Source organism: Haliotis rubra, unplaced genomic scaffold (genome assembly GCF_003918875.1).
Source record: "Haliotis rubra isolate DU_JTF1 unplaced genomic scaffold, ASM391887v1 Scf214, whole genome shotgun sequence".
Taxonomy (NCBI): Eukaryota; Metazoa; Mollusca; class Gastropoda; order Lepetellida; family Haliotidae; genus Haliotis; species Haliotis rubra.
In genome coordinates, this window is record NW_025766159.1 from 387,243 (window position 1) to 408,819 (window position 21,577).

The 21,577-nt window shown below is 39.0% G+C and overlaps 1 protein-coding gene across 1 annotated transcript in view; it reads left to right on the forward strand.

The window, feature by feature from the left end:
* The window catches only part of LOC124276837 (glycine receptor subunit alpha-2-like), a 37,106-nt gene that overhangs the window by 8,556 nt on the left and 6,973 nt on the right, over positions 1 to 21,577 (forward strand). Inside the window, exons 2-3 of the mRNA XM_046712488.1 lie at positions 16,953 to 17,059; positions 18,093 to 18,160. Of these exons, the coding sequence (XP_046568444.1) occupies positions 16,953 to 17,059; positions 18,093 to 18,160 (175 nt within the window). The remainder of the gene's footprint in view (positions 1 to 16,952; positions 17,060 to 18,092; positions 18,161 to 21,577) is intronic.

Here is a 21,577-nt window from a genome sequence, read left to right on the forward strand (position 1 = left end):
CGCCTATCACGCGTGGGTGGTTTTACTGGCTTTGTGAAACAACAAAATATTTTCCAGAATATTGCTGAACTATACCACACTGTCGCATTTTGTAATATAAAATGACGATAGATCGTCTCAGCAGGTGGTCCCAGCAGTGGTCTGATCACGTCATAGATTCCGATCCGTAATGTTAAGGTATACAAGTTTGACGCGTCTTGTAATGTATATACAATGTGTATCTGCATAGTGTGGAAATACTGGGCGTTGGCTGTCTATATGACACATAGACGTCTTTGTTCCTAGTTCAGCATTAGACTCTGACTATGTTCTGGTTTCAGTCTGTCAGCCTCCTACCGGTGATCATGTTTCAGGCTGACGTGATGTCATAATTATTATGTTCTTTATTACTCCAGAGGAGAGTTACATCAAAATCATGAGAATGTGAGAGAACATACAATGTCAAAATGCGAGAATGCGAAAGAATGTACAATTTTGAGAATTCGAGAGTATATACAGGAATGCGAGAAGGCGAAGTGTTCAAGCATGCAAGCATGCGAAGTCTGATGGATTGTGTTCACAATTCAGTGGTTTACTGAATCATCAAGCACAGTCTGAATAGTCCTTTGATCACCATCGGAGCACAAATGTCATCATCACCTCTGTTTACCGGACGTCTGCAGGATGTCTGCAGGATGTCTGCGGGATGTCTGCAGGATGTCTGCAGGATAAGAGGCAGCAATGGTCAAGTCTGAACCAGACAGACTCTCAGCCAAGTCAACGCATAACCTCCCGACATATCTTTTCAGGCGAAGAGTGAGTCAGTATAGTTTTACGCCGCTTTATCAATATTCTAGTAATATCACGGCGGAGACACCAGAAATGGTACACACAGTGTACCATATGTGGAATCAAAACCGGGTCAAACACGAGCAAACGTTTTAACCACTAAGTTAAGCCCCGATGCCATAATGAAACTGACATGTGGTAATGAAACTAATATGAGAAATAATGTTCATACATTATCGGGATTCGAACCCGAGATTATAGGATCCTTGCATGTAAACCACTGCATGGCGAATTCCCTTACGCAGCTGGGCCACAGGCGTTTGTTTGCTGGCAGCAATATTCCAGCTTCAACTGATTTCCCAATATGTGGTATCAAACTTTCAAGATTGATACCTTAAGCATCGATCTGCGCAAATGGAATACAATGACTTGACCACCCGATCTCGTTAGTCGCCTTTTAAGACAAACATGGGCTGCTGAAGACCAAACCTAACTTGGATCTTCACGGGGCCACTTGTGTGTGTGAGTGTCCGCGCCTATGCGTACGTACGTATATGTTATCTACCTAGGCCCGCCATATAGCTGGAAAATTGCTGAGTGCGGCGTAAAACGCAACTCACTCACCTTGGCACCACAATATCTAATATGTTTTTATCGTAGATTAGGCGACACGAAAATATTTTTCGGGTGCCATGGTAACAAGTGATGTTTATCTGACATATATGTGTTTATCTCAACTCGGTTCATATTGACCTTATTACTATTTGATGAGCAAAAATATTTTGTTTATCGCAGAATGAATGGTTCACCTGTACCTTTTATCACCTGTAATCTAATTTATTCAGCGTTGTTTTCCGACGATTTACAGCCCACAATGAGTATGTTTTAAATGGTATGTTATTGTTTATATTAACTCTCCATCGAACGATAAAACCTTTATTAGTTCAAAACACAAAGCCATACACAAGAATATTGATTGTTTCCGGTTTCCACGACAACGTCGGTTAAGGAAAGCCCAGGTAAAACATTTCTCGGTCAGTGGCCCTTAAACGAAGGTCAGTCCAATATCTACAACAATGTAAGGCTAAGCCTAATGAATATGTATGAACCAATAAGTTGTTTCACTTAAAAGCCTCATGGTGGAAATGATACAGAAGGAGGAAGCACCCTGTCAACTGTACTCCACCACATGAGTGATGCTTGTCCATCAAATGCTATAGCTACTAACAATCCATCAGTTACAACCTGCTAAATCAGAAGCGACAATATCATGCCTTAAAAACGATTACAATACATTGTCTTCACGGCGTCTCCGATTTGTCAGCTTGCAAAAGCACTTTCACCACGACATATTGTTTGAAATTTTTTGTAAAGGGTACTCACGTATTTATACATGTTGTTATGAAATGAGCATGATTTTCAATATCAGCTAATTCAATTGAGACTTGGCGTGTCACATAACAGTAAACCTGAACCGGTACTAATGTACGTTAATGTAAAAATTAATCCATATGTGCATTGTTTTTTCACATTGTCATAACGTAAATTTAATTTAGACAATATTACATTGTAAACATTACAGTAAGCCTTGACATGTAATACGTGGAACTGTGTAAATAATGCGAAGTATGTTTCATATTGTCATAAAATCAATTCTCAATTTAGATTTATGTATACGAAGATCACAAACCGGTTATTTTTAGTGAACCTACCCGTGTAAAGTTAGGGACTATTGGATATTCTGGGCGGGAGGCCTACTGTGCTATCAAAAAAGGAACATGTCCGAGAAAATGCATGAAACAAATACTTTTGTTTCAGACTGTTGAGAAAAAGGAAAATGTCTGTCATATGAAATATATTCTTGCGAGATGTTAATTTTTGTATTTGTTTAGGCTCATAGCTTGATTAACGCGTCAGTCCCTAATGAAGGCATGTGTTTAAAAGAACCTTTTATTTGCTGATTAATCACGCTTTGTATGTCCCAATAAACAAAGAATTATGTCTAAATAATAAATAAGAATAACTAGTATGCCTCAATGAAGAAACTAATATGCCCCGATAACGAGGAACTATGTCGTGATTAACACAGTAGTATGTCACCATAAGAAACGTCATGATTAACAATGCAATATGTCACAACAATCTAGCATGGCACAACAGACTTGTATGTCACATCAAAGTAGTATGTAAAAACCAAGAAACTAGTTGTTATAACAAAAAACCTCCGTGGTGTAGTGGTTAGAGCGTCCGCCCGGAGAGCGGAAGGTCGCGGGTTCGATCCCCGACCGCGTCATACCAAAAGACGTTAAAATATGGTACTTGTTGGTCCCTGCCTGGCGCTGGGCATTAATGGGTACAACAAGGACTGGTCGGCTCGGAGTCAGTATAATGTGTCTGAGTGGGGTATTCATGCTTCACTGCGGCATGGTATCTCAGTGGGCTAGCACTATAAAACCAGCTTAAGTCTGGGGTAGTACAAGCAGCCACACATACACACACGCATGCACGTCGTCATATGAGCGCAATATTCTCAAGCACGACGTTAAACCCAATTTCACCTCACCTCACATAACAAACTAGTATGTCACAATGACCAAACTAGTATGTCATAATCTTCTACACGATACAATGCCCGAGCATCTGAAAACTCCGTAAGAGAAATGGATTAGCGAACATGGGTCAAGTGTACTTGAACGGCTAGGTGAGTGCAACTGGCTAATATCGGCAATAACAAAACGAGAGGGTATGGGAAAACCTTTCCAAGACGCAGATGGTGTTGATCGATTTTGGGAGATCTGAACCATTCCATGATTCCACATAGCTCCGCTCCATTCCATCCTTTGTGTCCGTGTTTCCGGAGAAAGCGTATGTGTAAAGTTTATATGTATCAATATACACGCAGGTTAATATGAATAATCGTGCACAAAGCCAGTCAAAGAAACTGTCTGCATACCATTTTACACTACCCAGGTTAACATGGTCTTCTGCTTGTTGTCTGGTCCAGATCCGATTATTTACAGACCGCCGCCATATAGCTGGAATATTGCTGAGTGCGGTGTAAAACTAAACTCACTCACTCTTCTGCTTGTGGTAAGGGATTTTTTTTTAACGGGATTTTTTATTTTTTTTTTTTGGGGGGGAAGGGGTCAGGCTGGGAACCTAGATTGATATATGTATCTCTAATGGTTGATGCTCTTGATGTCAATCACCGGATTACCTGTTCGAGATTCGATTATTTACAGACCGTTGTCGTACAACTTTAAGTTGCTGAACTTACCTTTATACAATAAATCTAGCATAGCAAAAGACCCTTTGAATAAACGTCGACCGTTTTACCGTAATACGAGAATAGGCAACACCTGAAGGTGTAGATCCGGGTTGAACTGGTCTTCGCCAACCCATGTTTGTCGTAAGAGGCGACTAACGGGATCGGGTGGTCAGGCTCGCTGACTTGGTTGACACATGTCATCGTATCATAACTGCGTAGATCAATACTCATGATATGCATCAACCATTGATTGACACGATTATTTCAGACAGAGCTGGAATATTTTGCTGAGCGTTAAACAACAAATAAACAATCTATACACAATGCCACATTTGAATATAATACAATTTTTTGGACATTCCAAAACCACAATGTCTTTCAAAAACTTCACAAAAACGATGGTTCGCATTTCTACATTCCAACCAATCTATGATAGCAGATTCCTTGATTCATTACGTTTCATGTCATTATGATTGTTTGTTGAGAATACCTAAAATGAATAAGGGGCGGTGGGGTAGCCAAGTGGTTAAAGCGTTCGCTCGTCACGCCGACGACCCGGGTTCGATTCCCCACATGGCTACAATGTGTGAAGCCTATTTCTGGTTGCCCCCGCCATAATGTTGCTGGAATATTGCTCAAAGCGGCGTAAAACTGAACTCGCTCACTCTAAAAGGAATAAATCAATGTTTTTTGTTCAAGGTAAAAGGAACACACATGAACGGACATTGTCTTAAGCCAATTATCGACTTACAAGAGTTCGAGACAAACAGAAGTCGATACATTGACATAACGTCATATCAATTCCTATTATATCCTATTATAACGCTTGTAATCGATGTAAATTATACAAGTGTCTTACCATGAAAGGTTTAATATCGACTTCGAGATAACGATTAGATTGAGCTCAGGAAAACTCTGTCACGTGGTAAATAATATAGCAGTTAAGGTAAAGGACAATTTACTGTTATACATCAGATCTTCTGTACACATGTGAATTTCAACATAATGGACATTAAAGTAAAATCAATGTTTGTATATTTGAATGGGACAGCGCGTTAATGGATGTACTTTACGTACAAGGATAACCGATGTTATAATATGGTATTCCCATTTCGTAATAAAAAATAGCAAATAAAATGACTTCATATCGATGTGTTTATGTTTTGGCTAAAATAAAAATGACTTCATATCGATGTGGACCAGAGTTTATGTTTTGGCTTTAATGAGCCATGTAACTATACAATACAGTGCGATAAGATAAATACTAAAAAGTATTTTTATTACTCATCATCCCTGGATAAGATAATGACTTCGAACAAGATAGAACAGGAAGAGTCATTGACTGTATGGATGAACCAGTCGAGTGTATGCAGCCACCATACGCTCCTATCCCATTATCGACGGATCAATCTTGGTTTGGAATGTGAAGTAATTAAATTGTGGCGCTGCTGTTTGTTAAAGTGAGATAAGACTGTAGTGTATTTACCCTACACTTCTTGGTCTGTCATGCTGCATGGTGCAAGGGTGTCCTCTTTATAGAGGGTCGATGGGGTAGCCTAGTGGTTAAAGCGTTCGCTTGTCACGCTAAAGACCCGCGTCGATTCCCCACATGGGTACAAAGTGAAGCCCATTTCTGGTGTCCCCCGCCGTGATATTGCAGGAATATTGCTAAAAGCGGCGTAGAACAACACTCATTCACTCAATCGTTTATAGAGAAATATTGCAGGACTGAAAGAAATGTCTGCTAACTACTAACCTATCTGACCACCTACTTGTCAGCTGAGTGGTTGAGTTGAATGTCTTCAGTTGAATTGCTTTATTTCAGTTGATATTCAGGCCAACGGCCTATTACAACATAGAATGCATATACAACATATTAGCATAGTGCGCATGCGTAAAATATGCATATTCATATGTGTAGTAATATATTGGTACAATGATTCATGTGTGTAGTAATATATTGGTACAGTGATTCATGTGTGTTGTAATATATTGGTACAATGATTCATGTGTGTAGTAATATATTGGTACAGTGATTCATGTGTGTGTGTGTAGTAATATATTGGTACAATGATTCATGTGTGTAGTAATATATTGGTACAATGATTCATGTGTGTAGTAATATATTGGTACAATGATTCATGTGTGTAGTAATATATTGGTACAATGATTCATGTGTGTAGTAATATATTGGTACAATGATTCATGTGTGTAGTAATATATTGGTACAATGATTCATGTGTGTAGTAATATATTGGTACAATGATTCATCATGTGTAGTAATATATTGGTACAATGATTCATATGTGTGGTAATATATTGGTACAATGATTCATCATGTGTAGTAATATATTGGTACAATGATTCATGTGTGTAGTAATATATTGGTACAATGATTCATGTGTGTAGTAATATATTGGTACAATGATTCATGTGTGTAGTAATATATTGGTACAATGATTCATGTGTGTAGTAATATATTGGTACAATGATTCATGTGTGTGGTAATATATTGGTACAATGATTCATGTGTGTAGTAATATATTGGTACAATGATTCATAGTAATATATTGGTACAATGATTCATGTGTGTGGTAATATATTGGTACAATGATTCATGTGTAGTAATATATTGATACAATGATTCATGTAATATATTGATACAATGTTCATAATATTAATGGTAATATATTGATACAATGATTCATGTAATATATTGATACAATGATTCATGTGTGTTGTAATATATTGATACAATGATTCATGTGTGTGGTAATATATTGATACAATGATTCATGTGTGTGGTAATAATGTCGAAGTTCTCAAATTCATTGCTTGATTTGACATTAGGTAAACAAACTGATCTATAGAAATCGTCCTCACATCGATATGTTGTTTTCTAATGTGTGAAAGTGATCGGCAACCCAAACGAAAATGTTATTCATCCTCTATATCTCCCGATTTACATAATTTACACAGTCTGTAAATATATATAGATAGATATACTCTTCAGTTTCAAATCTATACTTAAACAATTTGTAGCTATGTTAGTTTAGATGTACTATTTATTGAATGAAACCAATCTGATATGAATACATCTTCATTCTTTGTTTAAATTCCTGGAGAAATAAGTTTGTGTTTTGCACCCCTTGATTTACCCATACATACATAAATCCATTAGAGCATAAAATGTTTCTTACCTTGGTAACCCAGTTTACTTTTCCATTAGTATCATAAAGAAGTGACATTCTGTAACATTTTTTGACATATCTGCGGCCATGCATCCTGTTTATTTTAAGCCAGTATTTAATGACTCTTACTAAAGTGTTACTCGCTTAAGCATCAAATACGCATCCTGTTACTATTTGAGCTTATGTTTAATAATGATGGTCGATGTAACCATTTGAGTAGTGTTTGTTTTATTCTTTAACTCATGGGGCTCATGGGGCATCAGTTTATTGTCTTCTGGAGCTAGTGGAACATCTCATGGGGCATCAGCTTCATTGTCTTCTGGAGCTAGTGGTCAGTTTAATTTCTAGGTTTATTCTTCTGTAGCTAGTGGAACATCAGCATCAGCTCATTGTCTTCTGTAGCTAGTGGAACATCAGTTTAATTTCTAGGTTTATTCGTTGAGCATCACATTGTCTTCTGTAGCTAGTGGAACATCAGTTTAATTTCTAGAGTTTATTCGTTGAGTTTAATTTCTAAGTTTATTCGTTGAGCATCATCATTGTCTTCTGTAGCTAGTGGAACATCAGTTTAATTTCTAGGTTTATTCGTTCATCAGCTCATTGTCTTCTGTAGCTAGTGGAACATCAGTTTAATTTCTAGGTTTATTCGTTGAGCTCATCAGCTGGAACATCAGTTTAATTTTAGGTTTATTCTTCTGCTCATTAGCTAGTGGAACATCAGTTTAATTTCTAGGTTTATTCGTTGAGCATCAGCTCATTGTCTTCTGAGCTAGTGGAACATCAGTTTAATTTTAGGTTTATTCGTTGAGCATCAGCTGTAGCATAGTGGAACATCAGTTTAATTTCTAGGTTTATTCGTTGAGCATCAGCTCATTGTCTTCTGTAGCTAGTGGAACATCAGTTTAATTTCTAGGTTTATTCGTTGAGCATCAGCTCATTGTCTTCTGTAGCTAGTGGAACATCAGTTTAATTTCTAGGTTTATTCGTTGAGCATCAGCTCATTGTCTTCTGTAGCTAGTGGAACATCAGTTTAATTTCTAGGTTTATTCGTTGAGCATCAGCTCATTGTCTTCTGTAACTAGTCGAACATCAGTTTAATTTCTAGGTTTATTCGTTGAGCATCAGTTTACTTTCTTCTGTTATCCGTTCGGTATCAGATTGACTTCTTCTGTTACCATCGTATCCCAATTGCGTAAGTCGATGCTCATGCTGTTGATCACTGGTTGTCTGGTCCAGATTCGATTATTTACAGACCGCCGCCATATAGCTGGAATATTGGTTAGTGTGACGTAACCCTAAACGTACTCACTCACTCACTGTTCTGTTCTTTTACCCATTCAGTATCAGTTTGATTTCCTCTGTTGCCTGATTTCTTCTACCGATTATTTTGCAGTCTACCTTTTGGCATTCGCATGGACAAGTGTGGCCATTTCGTGCTCTCATACATTCTACAGCAAGACTAAACTCATGTTAATAGTTTAGTCCCCATCTGTGTGATAAGAAGTCGCGGAGTGGCCCAGTCGTATACAATAGCGTCCCTTTACTATACCAGGATCCGATGATGTGCTCGATCTAATTAGGATTCATTTTTCGTAAGCGGCATTTTTTGAACTTAAGCCGCATATGCCTACGTAAATATTGGTTTCTTTCCCAGACTGAGCTATAATAATGGTGAAATAATATTTCGTCATCATTCATCCATGGATTTCAGTTCTTCGCCTGTGGGCGGTGGGGTAGCCTAGTGGTTAAAGCGTTCGCTCGTCACGCCAAGCACCCGGGTTGGGTACAATGTGTGAAGCCCATTTCTGGTGTCCCCTGCCGTGATATTGCTGGAATATTGCTAAAAGCGGCGTGAAACTATACTCAGTCACTCTTCGCCTGCATAGATAGGTCGGGAGGTTATGCGTTGACTTGACTGAGAGTCCGTCTGATTCAGACTTGATAATCTACAGACCGACGCCATGAAGCCGGAATATTATTAAGTGTGTCGTAATCAACTAACTGCAGAGAAAACATAGAGGTTCCGTTCAGGAAAGCTAAAGGAAAGAAATCATTAATAAGAACTGACTATGACCGTCTTTCGCAACACACAACAGACGCCGCGCCTTCGTCAGCGTCAACAGTACACGCACGACGACATCCAACGCCATATTTGTATTGACGTTACTCTCCCCTCGGGGTATAAACATAGAATATACATCCGCGGGTCTATATATACTAGTGGGAGCATCATCTGCAGATGTTGACACAGATATCGACAACATTAAGCGGTTTTTCCATGCGTTCAATGCAGTCATGGACCCACGCACTGTGTTACGTATTCAGATCAAGGCGTGGATTTGGATGGAGGAACTTTTTCCTTTTTCACACGAGCAGTTCCTCGGCCTCTTTTCATAAAACGACCATACACTTAAGACGTATTAAGAAGTGATTAAGACTTTTTTGCGTAAACTCCTTCTATTAATGAGTGAGTGGGTGAGTTTAGTGATACGCCGCTTTGGGCAATATTCCGGGGACACCGGAAATGGGCTTTACACATTTTACCTGTGCGGAGAATCGAACCCGGGTTTTCGGCATCACGAGCGAAAGCTTTAACCACTAGGCTACCTCACCGCCCCCTATAAACACATAAACTAATATAAGCTCCTTTAACAGGAACGTTTTGGCAGACTGGTAGTTAACATGCTCCTCTCACCAAATGTCCAGGTTTGAATCCTCAAATGGTACAATATGTGAAGGTCATTCATGGTGTTCCCCACCTTGAAATTGCTGAATATAGCTACATGCGGCGTAAAACAAATTCACTCGCTAAATCAAACCAAGAAGCTCAAAGCCTCAGTAGAAGAAACAAAAAGAGCTCAATAATGGAATTACGATTTGCAGTTGAAACCTATGTCAAAACGCACAATTTGTATGCAATCAATTTCTATCAAAATCTTTCAATCATCTCTGAACCAACCATGTCGAAACTTCTTGAAGGATTTTGACATTATAATGATTTTATTCTTGGTAAAATATGATTATCATTATTCTTGGTAAAGGCATATGATTATCATTATTCTTGGTAAAGGCATATGATTATCATTATTCTTGGTAAAGGCATATGATTATCATTATTCTTGGTAAAGGCATATGATTATCATTATTCTTGGTAAAGGCATATGATTAAGGCATATGATTATCATTATCATGATTATCATTCTTGGAAAAAGGCATATGATTATCATTATTCTTGAGTGAGTATGGTTGTACGCCGCTTTTAGCAATAATACAGCAATAATCCAGCAACATCACGGTCGGGGACACCAGAAATGGGCTTCACACATTGTACCCATGTGGGAAATCGAACCCGGGTCTTCGGCGAGACGAGCGAACGCCTTAACCACTAGGCTACCCCACCGCCCCTCATTATTCTTGAACGTTGGTAAGCAATAAAATTCAAATCTATTTAAGAATTTAGGTGGCTCTTTTTCATTGGATCTGTTAACACTGCTACAGCTGTACTGCTGGTCTGTTGTCATGGGTCTGTTTGCCCGTTAGTGTAGACAATATGTGTTTTGAGCTCAACATCTGCACTGATTCTTTACTTGATTCAGAGTAGAGTCCTTGAACCAATTTGTGTCATATTCTCAATTTCAGATACAATGTATTTTCGACCTTCGGAATTGCAACAGATATTATTAATATTGCTCTCAGAGTAGTGGATGTTAAAGAATTGGTCATTAGTTTGATGGTAATGACGTATCAACTGTGTGGTTTTAGCTTTTCACTTCCACAGACTTCGCAGGGTTCTCTGGAAATTGCAGACTTTCTATGCAACGGTGAAACTGAATAAATAACTATTGTAAACTAAACTAATTTGCACAACGGGTATCCTCGTGAGATTCTCGGTCTCGAGCAAAGCGTGATCCTCGTGCAAGGCTGACTAGTTCATATGCTGACCTTTGAATGTACAAAGAGAACAGTCTATCTCAGGGGCGTAGGAACGGTTTTCAGAGCGGGGGGGCTGATTTATGAAAATTATTGAAAATCAAAATGAAATTGTAGTTATGGTAAGGCAGATATGGTTTCGTCTTGAAAAAAAGTGGCTAAATATGGAGTTAACACATTGTACCCATGTGGGAAACGAACATACGTATTCGGCTGTGACAAGCGAACGCTTTAACAACTAGGCTACCCCACCACCCCAAGATATGAAACTTCTATAAGCACTTAAACTAATATAAGCACTTTAACTACAGAACAGAATTAGTGATGTTTACATTTCTAAAATATATTGAGCCAAATAGGAACGTGGTGTGAAAATATTGGTGTTGACAGCAATTATCTTTATTTCCCAACCTTCGCTTGATTGTGTACTAACTACTAGCGTGAAGCTAAGAATTTTCGATTCAGTAAATGAAGTCATGGCAACGAGCAGCCTGTATGTAGAGGACGTAACACCTGCCTAACGCCAGAGCTATCTTTTATCCACGTGAACTGACTTGGCACCGTGTTCAAACTCTGGAACAGCTGATGTATTCGTTGATATCAACATGGTGCAATATTGTGCTTAAAATACATAAATATTGATGTAAAATGAATAAATAATATATACCACTACAATATCAGTGTCGCACGGGGACAATATTCAATAAGCATGTTACAGTTCAATGTGTTTGTTAGCTAAAACAACAGTCTGTTGGTTTGTTATAGAAAATACCACCCAATTAAGATGGTGATCAGGTCGGATGTTTTTAAATGTGATATTATTGTTGTTTCACAATATATCGGAATTAGAAAGCTGAAATGGCTTTGAAATCTAAGAAAACGGCAGGCCCGGGTTCTTTCGTTTTGTGTTAACACAACACACCCATCTGCATATAGCATGGAGTTTAAACGTGTTAAATCCAGACATATATTTTGGAAATCACACTGATGTCTTGAAAAATATATTATTTATTTATTTATTTATTTATTTATTTATTTATTTATTTATTTATTTATTTATTTATTTATTTATTTATTTATTTATTTATTTTATTTATTTTATTTTATTTTATTTTATTTATTTAAAAAAAAAATTATTTCATAGAAGTAAATGTTCGTTTCAAAGTGGTTCGTAACACATATATGCATTTCGATCATACGGGTGTATCGTCGTCTTTTTGTGATATTAAGCCTTCGTGACGTTCTATGTTAATCTTTGAATATGATCATCTTCGAGGTACCATATATGAGATCAGATCTCGACATATTAATAGGTTCGTATTCAGAACCTTCGTGACTCTGCTATTCGTATAACAGCATTTGACCTGACAACTGATGAACCCAACATGTAAATATCAGATCTTCCCGCGGGGGACATTTCTTCTATTTTGACATGCAAGTATAGGCATGCATGTAATTGTAACATGATATATAATCTTGCTTAATATCAATGGGTCAACAATACGTCGCTAATTGAACAATACAAACGCATATGCGGCTAAACTGATAACATTGACATCTTAATAAAGAACTCTTTATATTCCTCTTCGTCATGATAATCTGTACGGCTTTAATCTTCACAAGTAGGGGGTAGCCTAGTGGTTAAAGCGCTCGCCTGTCACGACAAAAGCCCGGGTTCGATTCCCCTGAGGGGTACAATGAGTGAAGCCTATTTCTTGTGTCTCCCGCTAAAATATTGCTGGTATATTGCAATATACAATCATATTCGTTCACTGACTCCTAACAATTATTGCATTACAATTAATAATTATCCATATGAAAAGACAAACCATCCACACTTAAATCCCATCGTAAAGCTGTGCTCCAATGTCTAAGTAAATCAGTGAGTGACTGTTGTTTAACGCCGCACTATGCTGGATGTATCACAACGTATGTGGATGAAGAAAAGAAAAGAAATGCCACACCAAGTGAGTGAGTGAGTGCGTGAGTAAGTTATCACAATGTAAATATCTTTACAAATCATGGAATATTTTCTCTGTGTGTTGAATCAACATGGTCAATTCATGACATCACATTTATAATAAGATCATCAAAATGATCAATGTAAGTTCATTTGAATTAGTATGGTTTTACGCCGCTTTTAGCAATATTCCAGCAATTTCACGGCCGGGGACACCAGAAATGGGCATCACATATTGTACCCATGTGTGAAATCGAACCCGGGTCTTCGGCGTGACAAGTCTATGCTGTCTTTACTATACTGACTGACTGACTGAGTTTGGTTTTACGCCGCTTTTAGCAATATTCCAGCAACATCACGGCGGGGCACACCAGAAATGGGCTTCACGCATTGTACCCATGTGGGGATTATACGCCGTCTTCAGTAATACCCAAACAATATCACGGCGGGGGACACCAGAAACGCCAACCTTGCGGAGAAGGGAATCCCAGCCATCAGCGTGACGAACGACCGCAGTACCACTGGGCTACCCAAGCTGAAAGAAAAAGTGTTCAATTTGAGTAATGTAGGATCTGGAGCACGACTACCCGTGAAGATCCGGGTTAGAATTGGTCTTCAGCAGCCAATACTTGAATAACGGGATCGGGTGATCAGGCTCGCTGACTTGGTTGACACATGTTACAAACAGTATGTATGTATGATCGGAGTTATCGATAGGTTCTGTTTATCCAGCTTTGTCACTATCGACCAGGTTTGATCAGCGGACGGACATATTTATACAGGAACGAGCTACGTGCCCTGATGGCCATTTATATGCTCTGTCTACACTGTAATGCGTGCTATGAAAATCTGACGTTGTCTCTGTGTGTGTAAAGAGGTAGTAATTAACTGGTACACTGATATAATCATTAAATACCCGTGAAGATCCGGGTTAGAATTGATCTTCAGTAACCCATGCTTGTCGTAAAAGGCGACTAACGGAATCGGGTAGTCAGCTTGGTTGACACATATCATCGTATCCCAACTGCGTAGATTGGTGATCATGATGTTGATCACTGGATTGTGTGGTCCAGACTTGATTATTTACAGACCGCCGCCATATTGCTGGAATATTGCTAAGTGCGGCGTTAAGCAACAACAAACAATCTTTTGCATGACAAGCAAACGTTTAGACGCTGGACCAAGCCGTATTTGGAAATGAAAATCGATGATCGATCAAGAATACGCGCCAAGTAAAAAGAATATCTAAGCTACCACGACCATCAATTTCTTCCTTCGGCAGCTGGTGGTGGAAATACCCCCTGGAAAATATCCGTAGGTATAACATATATACCAGGTACTACCGATCTATACTAGATCACTAAGCACATGGTGCTGTGTCAATCTCGTCAAAGGAATCCGCCGTTCATCAATAGCTGGAAGACACAGATGATATAATTATACCTCATTACTGAGGAGATACTGCCTTTTATTCATCATCAATTATAGACAAAACGTGATCTGGTTTCAGAGGTACTTTTAGCGCGGTCAACCAATCAGGCCGTATAGTGATCGATAGAGCGTGAAGGGTATTAACCAAACGCCATTTAAATCGTTTGTGATTTCCATCATACATAACTTAATGATGAAGCGCCGTCTTTCATCTTGGATGAAACCGGATAGTAGAAGGGTTTGGTTTATGTATTGGGGATGTGGTGGTATTGATTCATTTGTTCAAGAACACGCATCTGTACTTTCAAGATGGCGAGGTAGCCCAGTGGTTAAAGCATTCGCTCGTCACGCCGAAGACACGGGTTCGATTCACAAAATAAGTGAAGCCTTTTTCTGATGGAATATTGCTAAAAACGGCGTAAAACCATCCTTACTTACTCACTCACACACAGTCCTTTAAACAAGTTAAGGTCCTATGTAAATGTATGTTCTGGTAATACGAACAGACTATCGGTGACGGTGATCATTGAGGTAAGCTGATATTACGACAACAGATCAGAGGGATGACTTCGCGAGATCGGCTTTTCAATGGTCAACCTTCCGTTTATGTGGAGCAATATTGCTGCAACCTTTCTTTGGTGCCGCCATTGCTCAACTCTTGAAGTAATGGAGCACGCTCTTTCTACTGAGGTTTCAAAGAGCTGCATACAACTCTTGCCCAGAGCTGTTTTATCAGGGTAACAGAATATAATTAAGACCTCCACAAAGCTGAAAAGTTTATACGGTAGACATGTGGTGGACATTTCCATATTGGACGCATCAGTGATCTCAGCGAAAGTGCATATTTATACTTGTACAATTTCAAGACGAGTTTGTTCATGTGAACACTTGACTTGCCTGAGCATGTGTTTGTGACGTGTGCCCTGATGGGGAGGTGCGCAAACACCTGGTACCATCACTATTTGATAGTGATTCATAATCAAAATCTTATGATACAGACGGAATCGTTTGATATTTGTAATGATCATGAATGTATTTTGTTTTCTTCTTTTATCGCATTTTTTTTTCAGGTATACATACGGGTTGACATGTGTAAAAGTATACAGTTCATTACATACGTGTAAGGTTGATAATACTTCAGTATAATTGTACAGAGTCAATAACACTGTTACATGTACAACGAGATAATTTATTACTTAACGGTTCTGAATAGCATGTGTAAACTGGACCATAGTTTTAGGAAGTAGAGTTCCTGGTCAAGATTAATGTATACATATTTTGTGGCATTATAATATTGTATGATTTGTCTCTTGATGTATGAAACATTTGGAATGAAACCTTTCTTACTACAATTATATATAATATTCTTGACTAAAATAATTATCGTATTTAATGCATAGTTATGCTTTATCGCATATTGGATGTCCTGCAGTTGATTGGAATTGTAGCATTGATAAGAGAACATGTCTCCACATTAATGCTTCGAGTTGTCATCAATTGTATCTACGTTTAACGGGTATTTCACACGCTGTTTGTTGACAAATGCCGCATTCAACAACAGTCCTGCTAAATTGGGTTGGTATGTGAATAATAGCGTCTGTACCAGACAATCCAGTGACTAACACCGAGAGCACCGACCCATGCATGTACGACATGTAGCCACATCAGCTTTCAGTTACATCAGCAGGGTATTTTTCAGTTATATATAAAATAATGTGTTGAAATATATTAAAAATTAAAAGATGAATTTCATTTCTTTCTGTTATGTCTTAATTATAAGACATGTAGAGAATTATTTTTACAATATTATAACAATCCATCCCATGATAAATGTGTCTCATTAATGTCAACAACATATCCTGTTCGTATGAAGAAGATATCATTGTTTCTCAAAAAGGAATGCTTCATGTTATTTAGTCTTGCATTGTAGATCAATATATCTTGCTCACTGTGTGATGATTTTGGTATTCTAGCACTATGGGCCATGAGGCCTCAAATGAAAATAAACTTGTCACTTGTCACTAAGCAGTCATGACAATAGTGAAATGTAATTTCAGTCCGAGTAATAATTACATTTGGCATGCGGTACTTCTCTGAGCTTAGTTTCAACGGGGCACTAATTTAGTGGTGGAAAGGTATCAAATTAATCAAATTATTTCACAATGCTCTTTAGAAACTGGTCAAATTTATGACGTGTTATAGTTGGGATTACACTTTCTCGGTAGAGGACAGATTCCAGTAGTTTTGTCGGTTGAGTCCATCTGGATCGAGGTCTCTGAATCTGTACTTTACCGACAATGTGTAATCACAAATATAACACGTGTTACAGTGTGAGGTCTGTTATCATTACATGCACGATTTGACACAGGTATGCACCTGTAACGTTTTCTAATTTTCATTTCAGTGCCACTGAATTCAGCAACAGCTCGTGGAGGAAGGAGCGGGACCTCATCAACACACTGCTAGACACTGGCCGATACGATGCCAGCATCCAGCCGTCCTCGCTTACCGGTAAGGGAGATAACTCCCGTGTAACATAGGACTGCATTGTCCAACCTACTGAATATTATCACTATTTTCAAAAGCGTTTTTTACTACTTCTACTACTGCTACTACTTCTGTTGCTACTACTACTACTATTACTACTACTACTACTACTACTACTACTACTACTACTACTACTACTTCTACTACTACTATACACTACTACAACCACTACTACCACTACCACCACTACTACTACTACTGCGACAGCTCTTACTTCTACTACTACTACCACTACTACTACTGCCACTACTACTACCACTACCTCTACCTCTACCACTACTACTACCTCTACCACTACCACTACCACCCACTACTACTACTACTGCGACAGCTCTTACTACTACTACTACTACTACTACTACTACTACCACTACTACTACCACTACCACTACTACCACTACCACTACCACTACCGGGGCGGTGGGGTAGCTTAGTGGTTAAAGCGTTAGCTCGTCACGCCGAAAACCCGGGTTTGATTCCCCACATGGGCACAATGTGTGAAGCCCATTTGTGGTGTTCCCCGCCGTGATGTTGCTGGAATATTGTTAAAAACGGCGTAAAAGCAAACTCACTCACACTCACACACACTCACCACTACCACTACCACTACCACCACTACTACTCTTATCCCATGACGAATCCTAGTTAGAATTTGTCTTCAGCAATCCAATATTTGTCATAAAAGGCGACTAACGCGCTCGGGGTCAGACTCGCTGACTTGGTTGACACTTGTCATCGTATTCTAACAATCACTGGATTGTCTGGTCCAGACCTATTGTTGTCATATTGCTGAGTTCAACGTACCATGAACTGCTATCTCTATTAGCTTCCCCTGCCGCTACCAAGAATTCTTCACACATATTAAGGAATTTTACTCTTTTCAGTCTTCATTAAAAGGACTGTATTTCTTTGATTAATACTCTCAAAAGAAAATGTGGCGTTAACCTGAACACAAACCAATATATTCCACCATTGTAATATCTGATTTCTATTTCAGGGGTACCTACAAAAGTTGAAATAGACCTCGTGCTGAATTCGGTCGGACCTGTTGACGATATTGATATGGTAAGATGTCGTCGCGTCCATCTAAAAAGATCTAGCAAAATCATCCTGACGGATCTACCAAGAACTACTTGGCAGATCTAGATGACTTCAATACGTTGGGGAAAGTTAAAAACTAACGGTGTTCCACTTTTTGATGAAATAGGTTACCAGTCAGACACAGAATGGGTTTTGTCAGACAAGTGACCAGACAGGCGGCATTGAAAAGGACGAAAACGTAAAATATTAATTAAACACATTAAAAGGCACAATGCCACACATTTTCGACAATATTTTGTTGTCGGTGTTTGCCGAACTGTTTTCAATTACAAGTCGTGCGGAGGATATTCGTAAAGAGCGATCCAAGGGACATAACTCTATGGGGTTCGCTTGAATAATGTTCAGCCGTTAGAGGGCGCGAGAGTTGATTTAATGCAACCTTGCGTTAATTCATTCGAACTTTTTAATTTAATATTTTAATCTAAATGCGTATATATTTCATGTACACATGCAGAGCCAAGGCAACTGTTTGGAAATGTCCTCTACATATCTGCCACAAAACCTTCCAAAAGAAGTAAGTTAAGGCTCCCAATACTGCAAGGTTTGAAAATCAGCGTAGAAAGCAACTGTACGTAATTTGTTTGAGTGGCATAGAAGTTGGTGGTATAGAGATACCAAAACTGTGTGGATGATCAACTTCTGTATTTCCACAATAGCGACGTTTTCAAGCTTGAAAACGGTAAAAGAAGTTATACCGAAACGTAGCTTGAAAACGGTATAAGAAGTTATACCGAAACGTCGCTTGAAAACGGTATAAGAAGCTACACCGGAACGTAGCTTGAAAACGGATTAAGAAGCTCCACCGAAACGTCGCTTGAAAACGGATTAAGAAGCTACACCGGAACGTCGCTTGAAAACGGTATAAGAAGTTATACCGAAACGTCGCTTGAAAACGGTATAAGAAGTTATACCGAAACGTCACTTGTAAACGGTATAAGAAGTTATACCGAAACGTCGCTTGAAAACGGTATAAGAAGTTATGCCGAAACGTCACTTGTAAACGGTATAAGAAGTTATACCAAAACGGCGCTTGAAAACGGTATAAGAAGCTATACCGAAACGTCGGCTTGAAAACGGTATAAGAAGCTATACCGAAACGTAGCTTGAAAACGGTATAAGAAGCTACACCGGAACGTAGCTTGAAAACGGTATAAGAAGCTACACCGGAACGTCGCTTGAAAACGGTATTAGAAGCTACACCGGAACGTCGCTTGAAAGCGGTACAAGAAGCTATACCGGAACGTCGCTTGAAAACGGTATAAGAAGCTATACCGAAACGTCGCTGTTGTGAAAATATAGAAGTTGATCTCCATGAAGTTTTGTCATCTCAACTGTACGTAAGGGGGTACAAAAAGGCAACACTTACTGATATAGACAGTTTCCTATACTAAGTGAGTGAGTGAATTTGGTTTTACGCCGCTGTTAACAATGTTCCAGCAATAGCACGGCGGGGGACACCAGAAATGGACTTAACACGTTGTACCCAAGTGGGGAATCGAACCCGGGTCTTCGGCGCGAGGAGCGAACGCTTTAACCACTAGGTTACCCCACCGCCTCATTTGGTATTGTAAAAAGTATAAGTGTTACAAATACACATACAACCATCCAAGAAATAAAATGTTCGATTATAAGTCAAAAGTGGATTACAACTCACGCCAATGTCAAAACCGAGTCAGATAAACCAAGCACAATTAACAAAACTAACAAAATTTACAATGGTAATACCCTCCCCCACCCTCGTCTCCCTTTGTCATTCTAGATAACGGTAAATCAACGGTCAACATAGCAATTATAATTGCTAAAGCCTTATCAAACTCAAATTAGCCGCTCCCATTATCAAAGTTTCAGTGGATGTTAAAAATATTCAGGAACATTTTGTTATACATATTATTTTAACTAATGGCGTAAGTTTGAGTTGGGGGTGGGGGGTGGGGGTTATTTGCGTCAGTAAGTATACATACTTATCCAGTACCGTTACAAACAGTATGGGTGCATGATCGGAGTTATCGGTAGGTTCTGTTTATCCAGCTTTTGTCACTATCGACCAGGTTTGATCAGCGGACGGGACATATTTATACTGGAACGGGCTACGTGCCCTGATAGCCATTTATAGGCTCTGTCTACACTGTAATGCGTGCTATGAACATCTGACGTTGTCTCTGTGTGTGTAAAGAGGTAGTAATTACCTGGTACATTGATATAATCATTAAATACCCGTGAAGATCCGGGTTTGAATTGGTCTTCAGTAACCCATGCTAGTGGTAAAAGGCGACTAACAGAATCGGGTGGTCAGCTTTGATGACACATGACATCGTATTCCAATTGCGTGGAATGATGCTCATGATGTTGATCACTGGAATGTCTGGTCCAGACACGATTATTTACAGACCGCCGCCATATACAACGCCGTCCAGTAATTCCGCGCATCTAAGCACATCGATAGCAACAAGGCAACTAACGTCTCTTATTTTTTGTGGTTTACGTGACTAAACATGCTGGTAAGATTCTAACGTTGCATTATGCCATACGGTTGACCTTACCGGCGTTTTGACGACATCGCTTGCTGTCCGGTAATTCTGCACAGCAACTGATGCGCATAACATCCAGCTGGAGATCCGAAGTATGGAAGCGTATTAGGGCCAGATTATTTTCAAAAGTCACTTCATCAATGTAAGGAAGAGTGTTTCATATTAAATCCAATTATGAATAATGAAGAAAAAGGTTTAAAAGTCTGAAGTAAACGAATTTTCATAAAACTGTCAATTTATCTTTCAATTACTGTTATTTACTTACCTTTATTGATTAAAAGCCAGGCTTGTAGAAATGTCCCGATTTCAAGCATAAATGTGGAAGTAGACGATGTTTATCTTCGATACGGAATTACGCTATTGCAGCTGCGCAGAATTACCGTACGCGCTGTAGCTGGAATATTGCTGAGTGCGGCGTAAAACTAAACTCACTCAATCACTCGTTGTTTTCACAAGAATAGTAAACATCAGAGACCTGCATTACTTTGGGTTTCCCTCCCACATTAAGCAGACACGCCCTGACTTACTGTTCAACTTATCGAGGTGATATACAAGGCAAACCAAACGCTTTTGTGCACAGTAGAGAATATGCTCAATTCTGATTTAGTTAGTTTGTTGTTTAATGACGTAATCCAGCTGCATGACGGCGATATGTAAATTATCAGGTATGGACCAGACTATTCCGTGATTGACATAATGAGCATCGATCTGTGCAACTGGGATACAATGGCGCGCTTTAACCAAGTCAGCGAGCCAGACTACCCGATCCCGTTTGTGATCCCTTATGACAACCATTGGTTGTTGAAGGCCAATTCTAACACAATTCTAAATTATAAAAAAAAGCTTTTAATTC